This window comes from Hordeum vulgare, chromosome 1H (genome assembly GCF_904849725.1).
Source record: "Hordeum vulgare subsp. vulgare chromosome 1H, MorexV3_pseudomolecules_assembly, whole genome shotgun sequence".
In the NCBI taxonomy this organism is placed as follows: domain Eukaryota; kingdom Viridiplantae; phylum Streptophyta; class Magnoliopsida; order Poales; family Poaceae; genus Hordeum; species Hordeum vulgare.
Genome location: NC_058518.1, coordinates 480,107,072 through 480,123,628, shown reverse-complemented (window position 1 = coordinate 480,123,628; position 16,557 = coordinate 480,107,072). Strand labels below are relative to the sequence as shown.

General features: G+C 45.7%; 1 protein-coding gene and 1 non-coding gene across 3 annotated transcripts; one reads left to right on the top strand and one right to left on the bottom strand.

Annotated features, from left to right (window-relative positions):
• The first annotated feature begins 5,393 nt into the window (after window positions 1–5,393).
• Window positions 5,394–5,487, top strand: TRNAM-CAU. The gene is made up of 2 exons: window positions 5,394–5,431; window positions 5,452–5,487. It is a non-coding gene; the product is annotated as a tRNA-Met (tRNA).
• A 3,220-nt stretch (window positions 5,488–8,707) lies between these two features.
• Window positions 8,708–14,910, bottom strand: LOC123447350 (translation initiation factor IF-2). Of its 2 annotated transcripts, XM_045123948.1 has the most exons (7): window positions 14,594–14,910; window positions 14,361–14,451; window positions 13,104–13,170; window positions 12,321–12,651; window positions 10,715–11,749; window positions 10,346–10,495; window positions 8,708–9,506 (listed from the first exon to the last, which is right to left on the bottom strand). In XM_045123948.1, exons 1-7 carry the CDS (start codon window positions 14,621–14,623, stop codon window positions 9,072–9,074), a joined length of 2,139 nt encoding a protein of 712 aa, XP_044979883.1. In that variant the 5' UTR covers window positions 14,624–14,910; the 3' UTR covers window positions 8,708–9,071. The 2 variants fall into 2 exon arrangements, with proteins under 2 accessions (XP_044979883.1, XP_044979891.1); XM_045123956.1 differs by lacking the exons at window positions 14,361–14,451; window positions 14,594–14,910 and having other exon boundaries at window positions 12,321–12,637.
• Window positions 14,911–16,557: the final 1,647 nt, after the last annotated feature.

The window sequence follows — 16,557 nt, the reverse complement described above, 5'->3', positions numbered from 1 at the left end:
GTTGTTGCTTGATAACTGGATCACGTCATTAGGAGAATCAAGTGATGGACTAGACCCAAACTAATAGACGTAGCATGTTGATCGTGTCATTTTATTGCTACTGTTTTTCTGCGTGTCAAGTATTTGTTCCTATGACCATGAGATCATATAACTCACTAACACCGGAGGAATACTTTGTGTGTATCAAACGTCGCAACGTAACTGGGTGACTATAAAGATGCTCTACAGGTATCTCCGAAGGTGTTCGTTGAGTTAGTATGGATCGAGACTGGGATTTGTCACTCCGTGTGACGGAGAGGTATCTCGGGGCCCACTTGGTAATACAACATCACACACAAGCCTTGCAAGCAATGTGACTTAGTGTAAGTTGCGGGATCTTGTATTACGGAACGAGTAAAGAGACTTGCTGGTAAACGAGATTGAAATAGGTATGCGGATACTGACGATCGAATCTCGGGCAAGTAACATACCGAAGGACAAAGGGAATGACATACAGGATTATATGAATCCTTGGCACTGAGGTTCAAACGATAAGATCTTCGTAGAATATGTAGGATCCAATATGGGCATCCAGGTCCCGCTATTGGATATTGACCGAGGAGTCTCTCGGGTCATGTCTACATAGTTCTCGAACCCGCAGGGTCTGCACACTTAAGGTTCGACGTTGTTTTATGCGTATTTGAGTTATATGGTTGGTTACCGAATATTGTTCGGAGTCCCGGATGAGATCACGGATGTCACGAGGGTTTCCGGAATGGTCCGGAAACGAAGATTGATATATAGGATGACCTCATTTGATTACCGGAAAGTTTTCGGAGTTACCGGGAATGTACCGGGAATGACGAATGGGTTCCGGGAGTTCACCGGGGGGGGGGGGGGCAACCCACCCCGAGGAAGCCCATAGGCATTGGGGGTGCCGCACCAGCCCTTAGTGGGCTGGTGGGACAGCCCAAAAGAGCCCTATGCGCATTGGAAGAAAAATCAAAGAAAAAAAAAAGAAGGAGGTGGGAAAGGGAAGAAGGACTCCACCTTCCAAACCAAGTAGGACTCGGTTTGGGGGGGGAGACCTTCCCCCTTGGTTCGGCCGACCCCCTTGGGAGTCCTTGGACCCCAAGGCAAGGCTCCCCCCTCCTCCTCCTATATATAGTGGGGTTTTAGGGCTGATTTGAGACAACTTTGTCACGGCAGCCCGACCACATATCTCCACGGTTTTACCTCTAGATCGCGTTTCTGCGGAGCTCGGGCGGAGCCCTGCTGAGATAAGATCACCACCAACCTCCGGAGCGCCGTCACGCTGCCGGAGAACTCATCTACCTCTCCGTCTCTCTTGCTGGATCAAGAAGGCCGAGATCATCGTCGAGTTGTACGTGTGCTGAACGCGGAGGTGCCGTCCGTTCGGCACTAGATCGTGGGACTGATCGCGGGATTGTTCGCGGGGCGGATCGAGGGACGTGAGGACGTTCCACTACATCAACCGCGTTCACTAAACGCTTCTGCTGTACGGTCTACAAGGGTACGTAGATCACACATCCCCTCTCGTAGATGGACATCACCATGATAGGTCTTCGTGCGCGTAGGAAATTTTTTGTTTCCCATGCGACGTTCCCCAACAGTCTCCGTGCGCCTCGCCCGTCACTGGTCGCCCCCATGCATCCACTCAGGCGACTCCACGTGGCGGCACCTCGACTGATCTGCATGGCGCCTCGTCCGCCGACGGTGCAACCGCCGCTTCTCCCGTGCATCCGCCTCCTCTCCAACAGGCATTGTCTCGACCACCGCCGCCGCCACCTGATCAACTTCAAACCAGGTCTCGTAGTGGCATTTATAAGCCTAAACTTTATAAAGATGGTTGTGTACGCTGGGGTTCTTTCTGTTCTACAGGTGAACCACAAACCTTGGATGAGGCTCTCAGTGAGTCCAACTGGAAAGCTGCTATGGATGAGGAGTACTCTGCTCTCATGGAGAACAACACGTGGCAACTTGTTCCTCCTGTCAAGGGTAGAAATATCATTGGCTGCAAATGGGTCTATAAAGTTAAAAGGAAGTCTGATGACACCATTGACAGGTACAAGGCTCGGTTGGTTGCAAAATGTTTTAAGCAAAGGTGCGGGCTTGACTATGAGGACACTTTCAGTCCTGTAGTAAAAGCTGCCACTATTCGAATTATTCTTTCAGTAGCAGTATCTAGAAATTGGTGCATACGACAATTAGATGTGAAGAACGCGTTTTTGCATGGTGTTCTGGAAGAGGAAGTGTTTATGAGGCAACCTCCTGGATATGAGAATTCACAATTCCCACATCATGTTTGCCGACTTGACAAAGCTTTGTATGGTCTGAAACAAGCACCAAGAGCTTGGTACTATAGGTTGTCCTCCAAATTACAGTCTTTGGGTTTTATGTCCTCAAAGGGTGACACTTCATTATTCTTTTATCATAGGAAAGGAGTCGCTATTTATATGCTCATTTATGTTGATGATATAATTATCACCAGTTCATGCCCTCAAGCTGTTGAAGCCCTTCTCAAGGATTTGCGTATGGATTTTGCTCTCAAAGATCTTGGTGATCTACACTACTTCCTTGGCATTGAGGTAAAACATGTGACAAATGGCATTGTGTTATCACAAGAAAAATATGTGCAGGATATTCTTCAGAGAGCAGGCATGAAGAATTGTAAGCCATCTCCTACTCCTTTGTCAACTTTTGAAAAACTGTCTCTTTATTCTGGGAAGGTTCTTGTGCCAGAAGATGCTACAAAATACAGAAGTATTGTAGGAGCTCTACAGTACTTAACGTTGACTAGGCCAGACATTTCATACTCAGTGAATAAAGTTTGCCAGTTCTTACATGCTCCAACCAGCGTACATTTTGCAGCTGTTAAAAGAATACTTAGGTATCTTCAAGCAACCAAAGGCCATGGGCTTAAGCTTGGTAAGTCAGACTCAATGCTAGTCAGTGCCTTCTCTGATGCAGATTGGGCAGGATGCCCTGATGACAGGAGGTCAACAGGGGGATTTGCAGTTTTCTTGGGCAGCAACTTAGTCTTCTGGAGTGCTCGCAAGCAAGCTAATGTGTCTAGATCAAGCACAGAAGCTGAGTATAAATCACTAGCAAATGCTACTGCTGAAATCATATGGGTGCAGAATATGTTGACAGAATTGGGTGTCTCACATCCAACATCAGCATCTCTTTGGTGTCACAACCTTGGTGCTACGTATCTCTCTGCTAATCCTATCTTCCATGCCAGAACTAAGCATATAGAGATTGACTATCATTTTGTTCGTGAAAGGGTAGCCAGCAAGCAGTTAAACATTCGGTTTGTACCCACTGGAGATTAAGTGGCAGATGGCTTCACAAAACCATTGACAGCACAGCAGCTAGCTTCTTTTAGACACAATCTTAACTTAGATAGTTTCGATTGAGGGGGAGTGTTGGAAGTTGTAATCTACGGTATTGTATAAACCGTATAGAGATAATCTAGACTTAGAGATAAGTTGGTTTAAATCATATATGCCGAAGGGATATGACTTGGAGATCAATCCTTAGGCATAACTACCTTGTATATCTTGTGCTATATATTAACACGCAATCCGTCCCTGCTAGGCATACGGTTAATCTAGCTTTTCCACATATATTTGTAGAAATTTCTTCCACATACATTGCCTTAATGATCAATATTAATAATAATAATAAAATAAATGTACTTTTATATAAATGTGCCCTAATATCAGGCACGAGATACTTCCCTGGTCGTATATCCACTAAGATATTCCTACAGAAGTTACTAATTAATTTACATGTTATTATGTCATAATATGTATACCAATTCTTTATAGTATAACGCCTCTATAATTTCATCGATCATTAATATTATAGTGTTCAATTAGACGGGCGCAGCAACACGCGCCTTTCATCATCTAGTTTTTTCATAAAAGTGCTACAATATGGTGTTTCAGAACTTACTATTGTAGTATCTGCATTTCTTGTCTCACAGAGTATTAAATTGCCCTCTTGGTTTGGGTTAGCTTCTCAAGGTTCGAATATTTTACTAACATTTCTGCAATATTCGTCAAATTAAGATTACTAATTCTGTGTATCTTGCCCGATTAGTGTTATCATGGTTTGATTTCTCCTTCAGAAAAATCATCATGCCTTTGTTTGTTTGCATCTCCTGCTGGTTTGTGCTTAGATAATCCCTTTAGCTGTATAAGTTTCGCACATTCATAAATTCTTTCAAATGCTAAAGTCTCGAGACCTTCGCTTCTGTAGTTTCACTAAACGGAACTTCTCTAAAATACACCAACCAGAGCTTAGTCTTAGATATTTTGTTTGTAATTTAAATTTGCTCAGAGCGATTACTCCACCATTGCAATGCTGTTTACAGGGGCAAAATGATTGTATATATATGACTGATTGATACAAAAGATGGACAGTTATGTTGAACCTTTTATCTTGACATTTTCCTTTCATGTATATACTAAAGCTTTTATTACTTGGTTTTCTGTGCAGCTATGATTATTGAGGATATAGGGCCTCTCCAGGAGAAGTAAGAATCTAAATTCCTAAGTTATTGTATTCAGTATCCTCCTTTCAACAAAGTACTACTAAAGTCGGTGAAATGTCTCTTTTGACTGAAGCTCGATGTGATCTGCTCGGTGTATTTAGTTGGTCTGGACGAATGAATACTGATGTACACCTGCAATTTCTGGGCTGAATCACGCTGTCAGCACCTAGGGGTGTTCTTTCCATCCACCTTGTGGCTGAAGCCTGCAGGAAGGAATGTTCAGGTAACAGTCGAAGCTGAAGACTCCGACCCTCCACTTTTGCTCTACAAGAAGGTGAAATTGTCATATTTCAACTTTCAGGATTGGAGGTTCAATGTGTGCTGCTTTGTACTAAATATTTGATGAGCTATACTAAAAACATATGCTTGCCTTGGTTCATTTTTTTTGTGACCAATACACATCTGATCCAAGGAAACGCTTTGTTCGATGATATGTAAATGTGAACTCTGGCAGTCCCACTGCATATGGCAAGGTGGTGATCTATTTTGCTTTTCCATTCAAAAAATATGAAGTGATGCTACTAGTTGATGCCCTGTGTCTATGTCGAATTAACCATGGACGCTCAACTGATTTGGAAAACTACATCTGGTTTTCTTTTTTCCTTTGTTAGAAACAATTGCACCTTGTGTTTCCAAGTGCGTGATCGGAAGAATTATTCAATTTATGTAGCTCCTGGCCTTTATACGTCCGTATAAATAAACGATAAATAAACTAGAACCATCCATGAGCTGTATACATGTCAGTGTAAACATCCACAAAATAGGAGCTGTCCGTGATTTGGATGGTCCCTTTCCTAACAAGGGCTTTCGTTACGCTTCAAAAACACCAATTGGGGTGGTGGCGCAGTTGGCTAGCGCGTAGGTCTCATAGCTTATACAATATGCGAGTGATCCTGAGGTCGAGAGTTCGAGCCTCTCTCACCCCACACATAAAAAAGAAGACTAAGGTAGTGATGAAAAGCTCTGTGACAACTTGGGTCGTCACATATCCACCTGATAATCAGGTGAATTGAGAATGTCTGAACCTTGGTCTTATTTTTTCATTTTTGCTCCTTTAGTTCATCCTGAGCACTGCTCTCTGATGGCTGTTTCCATTGTGCGATCCTATGTAAAATGCGCGGACTTACTTGTTCCTATTCCATGGTTGATAGCACTTGCTCTTTTCTGAAAAATGCCCGTCGACAGCAATGAGGTATATATGCATTTGAAGCAACTGCGATAGATTGGATTACTAAAAACTGTTGTTGCTCGGTTGAATGGAGTGGGGACTGACATATGTGGCTTATCTTATCAGTTTCCTCTCAAAAGAGAAGAGACGACGGGGGGAGAACTGAAAAGAGCGAAAACAGTGCACTTGATTCTTATGATGGTCCAATTGTTTTCACTGTAATATTCCGCCTGGACATTACCGTTTGGAAGAAGATGCAAAAGAAAAAGAGACTCACAGCGGCGGCGATTTGGTTCCCGAGCTCACCTGCATCCATGTCGACGAAAAAAATTAAAACAAATAGTAAAAAAATTCAAAAAGTTCCAAAAAATATTTGTGTGGTAGAAGACCTTGTGATGAAGAATCGCTCTCTGACAACTTGGGTCGTCAGATTTCCACCTGATTCTTCAGGTGTGACTCGACCAAGCCTGAACTTGGTCGCTTTTTTCTTTTTCCCGTCTTGTTTCTGACAGGTAGTTAATTTATCTCATCTTGTTTCTGACAGGTTGGTTTACTGACTCTGAACTTGGCTGGGGGGTTTTGAATGATTAGACTACACTTAGCAAATCCAACGCTCCGCGTTTGTTTAGGTCGGTACGGACAGAAAAGTCGGCCCAACGTGTCGATCCAAACGGACGCGCGTCCGCTTTTCGTCCGCCTACCGACCCATTCGCGGTCTAAATTTGGGCCTCATTTGCGTCGGCGCGGACACGAGGAGGACGCGCGCGGCAACAAGTCCCCCTGGCCCGCCCGCCCACGCCATTTCCCTCCAATTTCCAAAACCTACCGCCTGCGCGCGCGCATGGACGAACCTATGCCGCCGTCGGCCTCGCCTTCCTCGCCTCCGCCCCCTCCGGCAAAGGCAAGCTCCGCGCCCCTCGCCAGACCGCAGCGCCGCCCAAGAAGAAGTTGACGCCGGAGGAACGGGTCGTGCAGTCGGCCAAGAGGAAGGGCCGGGGGCATACGGCGGATGCAAGGGAAGAAGTTGCGGCCGCCGCGCAGCAGGAGGACACCAACGCAAGCATCGCTGCGGCAATGAAGGAGGCCCTTTTCTACCTAGGGTTAAACCCTGGCCAGCACGTGCTCGTCACCGCCGTCGTGGCCGCGACCAGCACCGGCTCGTCCATGTTCCCACGGATGGTGCTACCGGAGTCGCCACGCGGGTCGGAGACGCACCCGATCCAGCTTCCACGTCTACGCGCAGGCCTCCCGACTCTCCGGGGAATGCTCGCCGGAGGTGAGCGTGGTGGCTCCTTCCACCCCCACGCCCGCACCCATCGACTTCTACGCCACTCTTGCGAGCATCAAGGCACGTCCCGTGAGCGGCATCGGCATACAAGACATGGTATGCATGCAGACCACTTCGTTTTCATTCTGTTTTGCATGTCCATTTGCATACACATTTGCCCATATGCTTGCATGCTATCCATTTGTAGGCCTTCCAAGCTTTGAAAGCTTTCATGGTTCAACATGAAGGCAAGTCATTCAACCTCTCGCATTGTTGGAGGGTCATCAACGAAGAGGAGAAGTTCAAGGTGCGATATGTTGTCCTCATGGCGAATGGTGGGAAGAAAGACGAGGAAGAGGTTGTGGATGGCGAGAAGACACGACCGCGGGGGAAGACCAACTCCAAGAAGGAGGACAAGCGGGACGCGGCGTCCAACGCCTTGATCGCTACCGTAGAGGACATGATGACCAAGAAAGACTCAAGGAAGGAGAAGCGCCGGAAAGACAAGGAAGATCATGTGAACGCCTTCATGGAGATTCAAAGGAGGAGGCTCGAGATGGAGACGGAGAAGCAAGCGAAAATGTTCGAGATGGAGACGGAGAAGCAAGCAAGGATGCTCGAGATCGAGACCGCCAATGCCAAGACCAAGACGAAAGAAGTTGCCCTCGCTAGCATGATGACGGGGGTGGAGATCATGAAGGTGGACTCAACACCATATCACCGAGGAAGAGGCCATGGTTCGAGAAGATGCAGGCCGACATGCTCAAGTTCGACGAGGACTGATCAATGGCCGCAGGCGCCACCGACCGAGACGGCGTGGTCGAACTACAAACCTTTTTTGGGTGTTACATGTGCGCCGACCGCTGGCAAACGCGTTAGCAGGCTGTGTTATGTTCTTTTTGGAGGCTGGCATTGTATGTCGGTCGTTGGCATGGTGTCGGCATGAACTTTGATGGGCAGCATGACCATTGCCCTTCTAAATTTGCATGCGGACATGAAATGGGTCCATGAAATGGGTCGTGTGTGTTGGACGCACAACCGACCCAAAATGAAAAATGAGCGGACACCGAGCTGACGGCCGATCCAAACGAATAAAAAAGGATAAAAACGTCGTCCGTTTTGGTCGATCGGTTGGAGTTGCTCTTATGGTTCGGCCATGTTCAATGATGTGCTGCTATCTCTGTCACTCTGTAAGGACAGTGAACGAACACCTTTGGGGTTTCTCGGCTGAGCTTATAGTGCACCACTACGTAATGATGAAACTATAAATCAACCAGATGACTTGAGCAAGCATTGAGCAAGGCCTCGTTTTTCTCCCAACAATATTTGAACCATTTGATGCGCTTTTTTTTTCTAGATTATGCGAAACACAACCGATATTGATGGATTCGCAATGAAATCACTTTATGTTGCCATCAATTTTGTCTCGAATAATCGACAAACCTACACTAATAATTTGTCAAAGATATATCTTGGAAAACATCCATTTTAATTGTCCAAGAAATCAGCAAATTCTAAATGATAAAAATAATGAGATGTGTTCTTGTAACAGTTATGCTTCATCCCAGTAATTACAAATAGGCCAATCGCTCATCCAGTAATAATATAGAACCTTAGCTAAAACATTTTGTTGGACCACAAACTGATCGAAGCAAAATATTTCCAAGACAATAACCCAGTTAAATATTAGCTTCTCAAATATGCCTTATAATTTCAAGCGTGCAAACCATTGATAAGATCATATAGTAATAACGTAACATTAAACTGTGCCTTTTGCATCATTTGGGGATAGTAATTAGCCTTCCCTCTACATTGATTGCAGAACTTATGAAAACTGCAAGAATATATGACTCCAGTTTCCTCTCTCAAATGTTACACAGTTCATCAGTGCCAAAGCATCTCAATCTTTATCTAGGCGTACAACATCGATAGGTGCTGGGTGTTGTTGCAACTTGCATCTAGCCCCTTGCACGATAACAAAATAGTAAGCTACATCGTCAAAATTTTGGTCAGTTCAAACAAATGGTTGAATTCGCAGCAATGGGATCATGCTGGCGACAAACGATTATCCTCAATCAGCACTCTATACGGACTGCGCCGCTTTGTGTCGATATGAACTTGGGCTTCCTGATCACCTGCTCCAAGCACTGGATGGTATCCCCAACCTGGTATTCGTCGCAGTCCTCGATCACCAATCCACAGTCGCTACCCTTGTCGAGCGTGTCAGCATCCTGCTTCTCTCGCTTCAGCGAAGAACAAGGACCCTCAAAGACAACGTCTCCGCTTCTCAACAGTCGCATGGTTCCAGTTCTGCTAAAGCGCCCATCGGTTATCCGGCAGCCAGCAATCTTGATGTCTGGCCCTTTTGACTTGCTACGCCCTTTCAGCTCGAATATGTTCAGGACCTCAGCCTCCCCTGAAATTTGGGTTTCAGCAGTCCCTGGTGCCTTCTCCACAATCAGCCTTCCCATATCCTCAAGGAGATGGTAAATCACCTTGTGCAGCAAAATCTGAAGAGTAGACATGGTCAAGTCAGCTAAACTCATTTTCCAGTTTCAGAGTAAAAAAGGCTAAAAAAATCAACGAGCAAATTTAGACCCTTAACAATATGTATCATATACTTTCCTTTTGGGGACATATGTTGTGTACTTGTTGGGACATATAGAATGGGACCAGACTTAACTCAGGATATGAAAACTAAATCAAGGTTATATGGTTCACATGAACCACCAAAACAAATGGTGCTTCAAGAAAAGTGAAAAGAGCACTCCATTGCAGTATACCCTGCAATATTAGAGGGACATGGGCAATCTGACTTCCTGTATGACATTCAAAATTGATCAGAGGTTGAGATCCGGATTCTCTTATCATACTCCAAGTCCAGTATTTAATGAGGTCGATATGATGTAGGTCGTATCCTCAATTCCAGACACATAAGAGTTGAATTATTTTTACTCTTTCTAAATTCACTATAACATATCCTAGTGTCTATACAATGTAAAGAAACACCAGAGTATTTAATGAGGTCAATATGATGTAGGCCATATCCTCAATTCCAGACACATAAGAGTTGAATTATTTTTACTCTTTCTAAATTCACTATAACATATCCTAGTGTCTATACAATGTAAAGAAACACCAGAAACAAGAGAAAGAGAAAATGTTATCTTCTGGTAAGATCTATCCTCTTTGCACGTAACCCAGAAGGCATATTTACATCCTACACTGAGCATGAAAATATGACACAAAAAATCACCACCAACATCCAAGCCATAAAACTTGATTTCTACCAAAAGTGTACACTTAATCAAAAGCAGTACATGCACTATAGCAATAATAAACGTGGTACCTTTATGTTGGCTTGTGTTGCTCCTAGAGTAATCGCACTCGGTGGATCACGAACGTTGAAACCAACTATGCAGGCTCGGCATGCTTGTGCCAGGTCAATGTCATGTTCACTTACTGGGCCGACGCCAACATGAACAATATTCACAAACACCTAAAAAGAAGGTAGCATAGGCATGACTGTGAATCTAACAGAAATATTGGCATATTGTAAATAGAACATATATCATATGAAACCACCGGAACAAACCTACATATGGTCTAAAATGCAGGGTCAGCGATCAGGAATTCAGCACTGCTTGAGTGCTTATGTAGTCAAGTTTGTGAGACTACAAAAACAAAAATAAGGCATCCAATGTAGTCGAGAAAATACCTGTGGGCTATTAAGATTTCTTAAGGCATCTGTAACTGCTTGAACACTGCCCTGTACATCAGCTTTCACGATTATGGGCATCTCAACTCTTTCAGGAGTCTCTTCTCCAATTTCTGCCTCCTCTGTCATGTTTTCATCAATCTTCCGAAGCCTATCTTTCTCCTGTTTCTTCTTCCGCCCTTGACTAAGCATTCTAGCCCTTTCCTCGGAGTCAACAACCACTACATCATCCCCAGCCATTGGGAGGCCCCTCAGCCCCTCAATCTCAACAGGCATGGCGGGTTTTGCAGACTCTGTTACTTTCCCTGCCGTGTCTCTAAGTGATCTAATTCTTCCCCACTCTGCACCCACAACAATGTATTGTCCACTAACTAATGTGCCGGACTTAACTATAGTTGTTGCAAGTGGTCCCCTGCCCCTGTCCACCCGTGCCTCCACCACAAAAGCATGAGCAGGCCCATCTGTTCTGGCTTTCAGGTCCATTATCTCGGCCTGAAGGAACAAAGCCTCTTCCAATTTATCCAAACCAAGTTTCGATAATGCAGAAATTTCAACAACCTGTACATCACCACCCATATCCTCCAAAAGCAATCCTTCAGAACCAAGCTGAATTCTGACCCTCTCAGGGTCAGCTCCGGATTTATCACATTTGTTTATGGCGACTACAATTGGAACATTTGCTGCTTTTGCATGCGACATGGCTTCAAGTGTTTGAGGCATCACACCATCATCTGCTGCAACCACAAGCACTACAATATCTGTGACAGCTGCACCTCTAGCCCGCATAGCACTAAATGCAGCATGCCCTGGTGTATCAAGAAATGTGATAGAGGCTCCAGATTGCATCTCGACAACAAAGGCACCTATATGTTGAGTGATCCCACCAGCTTCTTTAGCAGCAACAGATGTTTGCCGTAGGGAATCCAGAAGCGATGTTTTACCATGATCAACATGGCCCATAACTGTTACAACAGCAGGCCGTGGTTCAACTGTGCCTTCACCCGTGTGCATTCTTCTGATATTAACACCAAGTTCCTGTGCAAGAAGGAAGAAAGAAATGGATTATATCATGATTCATAAGAAATAGAAGCTTTGCTAAAGCTGCATAAATATTTCATGATGACAAAGCTTAGGTGTAAACTGGAGACAATAGTACATATAATTAATAACAACATCAGTGTACGTAAAGTTTAAACAAGTAACAATTCCGTTGTCTGTGAATATATGGTCAGAAGGGGGGGGGCACTACAAACCAACCACAATGCACGACTACACTTGCTAAATGGAAGTCAACCAACACAAGTGGATCCACCATTCTCATAATTAACAACTTGAACTTGCTTAATGAGAGCATTAAGAAAATAGAAGAATTTGAAGAAATAAATACTGTTTTAGCATCACCATATCACACCTTGCAACAAGATCATTTTGATAGATGAGGTCAAATGCAACATCTAGAGTGAATTTATAGCCATCATCGCGTTGAGTTAGTCTCATATGACATGCAAATAAAGTTATCCTGGTACGACTGGTTACTAATATGAATATGCTTCAGAGTAGCATACAGAAACGTAGATGTCACAAAAGGAAGATTATAAATACATACCATACCCACTAGCTCAGCTAGGTCGATGGTAATAGAGTCGAACTCTGATTCAACCCTTTCGCCAAGATCTGCAAGTATGCTTTGAAGCGCATTGATGGTTGCACCGGATCGTTTAGATAGCTCACGCAATGTCATCCCATCAAAAATTTCAACAATTTTATCTGGCGATGATTTGGTCAGCTTTGGTTTTGGTGCAACATATGGCGCTTCTACAGGAGGTTGACTCCTAGTTTCCTTTCTCACCCGCTTCTCCCTTTTCGGTGCTTTTAGCCCAACAACATCCTCCTTTTTCTGGTGCCATGCCAACATATACACACCTGCATGAAAATTCCTATAAAGAAGACAGTATTGTCACCTAATATATATAAATCCTAAAATATGCATCAAATAACAATGTACTGCTAGTAGCATACCTACAAAACAAGACCTACATTTAACAACTAAAAAATCTGAACAGTAGTTCCATAAGATGAGATAAACAAAGATACAGTAGAATTAGAGTATGGTAAAAGAACCTAGTGAGTGCCTTTCCCAAGCAAGGTCAGATAAGGTAAGATGTAAATACATGACTCCATGCAAAAGTTGCAAGGTCATTTAGTGGGGTGCAGAAAATTAACATGGTGTAAAGGTTGGCTTTTCCACAGAAATATGATTCAGATTCCTCGTGTGAGATAAGACTCAAATTCAATTTGATGCACTGAGTGTGTGCCATAGTTTGTTGAGTATGTTGATGTAACAAGAGTAGTGATGTCACCTGGATAACAGGAGAGCAGATTGGCATACCTGATAGTGGACTGTTTAGAGATCATGCAGTTAGCAGCACCTTGGAGTCCATTGCCATGGACGAACTCTGTAATTGGGAATTAAATACTGATGAAATCACAAAAGCATATACTTATGAGGTATCCAGTAAGGAAGAGAGTACTTGTTCTTACAAAAGTGACCAAAAAGGAATTCATGAAAATTCACTATGCTAAACTCAACAATGAAAGCATTCCCCAAACCTCTATACACAAAGCAATTGTAGTATTCAATTATGACAGCCGAGAGGAAACCGGAATGGCCAATCTAGAGTCTGAGCCCATTAAGTTCATCGTGCAACATATGAAATACTCTTCTCTAACCAATAGAAATCATAAACCAAGAACTTAGTATATCCCAGCATTGGGTGTGCGGTGGCGTTAGCATGAAGGTTCAAATCCTATGGTGTGGATTTAGCCTCGTTTGTCATTTCCCGGATGGAATAAAGCTGAGGGTATCACTGCTACTTATGACATGCCGAGGGGGTTCTTCCCGCATTGTAATCTACTCCCTCCGTCCCAAAATAATTGTCTTAACTTTATACTAACTCTAATACAAAATTGTATTAAGATTGAGACACTTATTTTGGGACAGAGAGAGTATTCATTTTTAAATAGTAACATATGCTGTACAGACACTATGGGCCACTTGGAATGCAGGAGTTGAATACACAGGAATAGGAACAACATGGACGAGATATAGGATCTAAAAACATAGAAAAATAATACAGAAGGGTGAAAGGAGAAGGACAACACTGAAGTGAGAGAGCGTACTACGATTAAAGTGCAATTTGAGCGGACATTCTACAGAAAACATTTGAAGTGGCAAAAGACATTTTCCATTGGCCATTGTGGATTCACAGTTCTGCAATCCGTTCTTGATTCTTGATGCACAAATTCATATACATCTTCATCTCACTCACATGGAAAAGTAACAGTGACAGGGGGAGGGTCCCTTTAGTACAGACCTACCACATTCTCAACACACAACTATAGAGATGATACTATGGCAAAGGTGGAGGTGAATTTCCGAAAAACAACAGCAGCAGTGAAGAATTATCAATGTCAATGCCATGATAAGATTCTTGGCACGCAAACAGCGCACGTGTTAGCAATGCTTGAGGCCTTCTAAACAGAACGATGCTAGAGACTAGGGCTTTACTTGGCAAAGCAAATGATTGGACGAATAACGAGTTAAAATGGATCTACGCAATTGCGGCGCGGCATCAATTGAGCTTACGTGATAGCTTTCCCAATGTTCCAGTGGCGAAATGCTTCGTTCCACCATGATCTGAGCGGAAGGCCAGATTCAGGAGACCTGCGTGGACATCCTGCAAATTATGCCTCCAATTGTTAGCCCCGTGCTGCAGAGGTTCCGGGCGTGTTTGTTCCATGCGAGAAAATCGTGTGTGCTTAACAGCGCGCTCCTAGGAACGGGCAATGAAAGAGATTTCAGAGAAGAAGAAGCCCGACCTTTCTTCGCAGCATCCGCCAGGCCATCATCGTGCCCTGGGCAAGAGAGGCGCGGCGCCCGGTGGAGGGACGGCAGAGGAGAGGCGCCGCGGGTGACAGAGGAGCGGTGGCGGCGCGGCGCAGCCCGGCACCGTGACCTAGCGCGGTAGCGCCGCCGGCGGGGTGGGGACTGGGAGGCGATGCGGGGACGCTCGGGATCAGGGTACCCGGCGGCGGGGCCGGGGAGGAGCGGTCGCGGGAGCGGCGGGACGGCGGGGACGAGGAGGCGGGATGACGCGGCGGAGGCGGCCCGGCGGCGGAGGGGTGCGGAGGTGGAGATTTTTTTCTCCAGGGAACGAGTAGGTCCGGTTCCTATCGACCCGTCGGAGTCGGACCAGCAGCCCTGACTGTTGGATTGGGTTGGAGCAGTCTGGTCCGTCGATCTGCAGCAGCTGACTACTCCTAGTAATAGCAATAGCAACACAAAATCACAACACAATTGGATGAGCCGAAATGAAGAGAACCACACCAGAGACACAAGCAGATCGCCAGTAAAATCTCGGTCTCCACAGTTGCTGCGTCCCTACCGTCAAGTAAATCTGGGCATGGGCAGCCCGGCCCGATGACCCGACCCGAGCCCGGCCTGGGTTTTTTAGGCCGGGCTTGCAGTTCGGGGCGGGTTCGAACCGGGCTTTCAAGCCTAGTCAGCAGTTCGGGCTTGCACAAATCGCCATTTTACAAGGAGGCCCGACCCGGTCCGGGCCGAAAATCTCCTTTTTAGTTCGTTCAGGCAGTACTCGAGCCTAATATTTGAATTTTTTGATCGGGTCGGACCGGATTCCGGACTGAGATTTTTGGTTCGGGCTTTCCAAAGCCCGGCCCGGTGTACGCCCGGGTTTATCTTGGGATATTACCTGTGAATGACCCGCCTTAGTTGGATCGGGTTATTCACTCTGGCGATTCACCTTAACAATTGTTTGGGCCTTGTCCTGGCCGGATCAGTGTGGTATGACGGTTTATTGTTTCTACAAGGTCTCCAGGCTTTGGAAGACGACGACTTAGCCACAGGGGTCACGGCTTGTAGGAAGGAAAGTACCCGTGTAAACCCTAGGGGTTCGACCTGTATATAAAGGCGAGTCCCAGGGGAGGAGATGGCAGGTTAGAAATCATCGAGTGCTAGGTTCGGCGAGTTACGTCATCCTTGTAATCGAAACCATATCAATACACACCAAAGCAGGACGTAGGCTTTTACCTCCTCACGAGGGGCCGAACCTGGGTAAATCGACGTGTCTCTCCCGCTTAAACCCCTTTTAGTCGCCACCAAGGTGCGATGGCTCCAGTACTAAGTCCTTTCACGAGGACATCTGCCGTGACAAAACCACGACAGTTGGCGCCCACCGTGGGGCCTACGCACGGTGGAGTTGAGTTCTCAAAGGGAGCCCTACCAGGGTTTGGGAGCTACGCGACGGGACTCATGACTCGGAGCCGCCGTGGGATAACCTACATCGACAACCAGCAGTGGGGACCTGAAGCGGATTCGATTGAATCTGGTTACAGGGTCCCCTTCGGCAAGATCAACATCTTCATCGGCATGATTGGATCATCCACGCCTGAGCCGGACACCTCCACCGACATCGTCGAGCCGGCTAGGTACGTCCGTCCAGTGATAACGCCAAATCTGACTCGCCCGGTCTTTGTGGGGTTCACGCAGGGATCGGAGGAGCCAGAGCGCTCGGCAACTCAGGAAACTACACCGGTCAACTCAGATCTCCATCTACATGGCAGGAGCGACTCAGCCCACACAAAACCCTACTGGAGGCGATGGAACCGGTGAGACGTCCAGGAGCCCAGCCGCAGTCCTGGTGGACTTAGCGGCGGAGATCACAAGGCTAATGGCGACTCCCCTCACACCAGAAAACCAGGAGGAGATAAACACCGAACTGGCAAAACTCAGAGAGGCAGTGGCAAAGGCTCATCGGGACGCC